Raw genomic sequence first — 666 nt, forward strand, 5'->3', positions numbered from 1 at the left:
ATTTCATAGAACCACTTGAGTTGGAAGGGACCCCTAAAGGTCAACTAGTCCAACTGCCCTGCAGTGAACAGCTCCATCAAATGCTCACATTCCCATCCAGGCTGGCCTTGGATGCCTCCACGGAGCGGGCAACTATCAGGACACCTAGGAGAAGCCCTGAGCGGCCGATGTGATTTCAGGGACGCCCAGTTCAAGCCCAGGCGCAACCAGAGCTGCAGACAGATGTGTCACATCGCCTCAGCGCCCTTCCTGTAGAGCGGGGATGACGGTGTTCGCTCACAACCTCGGGTTCTCCAGAGGCAGCGGTCTCGTGCACGCACGGCGTTCTGGTTCCAGCACGGCCACTAGGCGTTCGCTGTGATTCTGCAGTCATAGTGACGATTTAAAGCCATGGCTGAGGGATGAAAGGTTCAGGGACGGGCGGGTGGGGCCGGGCACCGCTCACCCAGCACATCGTTGGGAGCGGCGTGGCGGAGAGGAACCCGACCCCCTCGGTGAGAATCCCGCACGGTGCGAGCGGTGCAAAGGCATCGCGGCGAGGGCTGCCCGCCGGGAGAGGGGAGGGGCCGGCCGGGCTCCCGGCGCGGTGCGGTTTTTTTTTGTCTGCCTAGCCGGAATACCTTAACGGCAGGTAAAGGTGCCCGTCGGACGCAATGCCGAAAGCCT

General features: G+C 61.7%; 1 protein-coding gene across 1 annotated transcript in view; it reads left to right on the forward strand.

Moving 5' to 3' along the window:
* The first annotated feature begins 262 nt into the window (after positions 1-262).
* SLC24A3 (solute carrier family 24 member 3) overlaps positions 263-666 on the forward strand; it is a 130,426-nt gene continuing 130,022 nt past the window's right edge. The window contains exons 1-2 of the mRNA XM_031552668.1: positions 263-288; positions 370-494. Coding sequence (XP_031408528.1) covers positions 263-288; positions 370-494 — 151 coding nt within the window. The remainder of the gene's footprint in view (positions 289-369; positions 495-666) is intronic.

Source organism: Meleagris gallopavo, chromosome 2 (genome assembly GCF_000146605.3).
Source record: "Meleagris gallopavo isolate NT-WF06-2002-E0010 breed Aviagen turkey brand Nicholas breeding stock chromosome 2, Turkey_5.1, whole genome shotgun sequence".
Taxonomy (NCBI): Eukaryota; Metazoa; Chordata; class Aves; order Galliformes; family Phasianidae; genus Meleagris; species Meleagris gallopavo.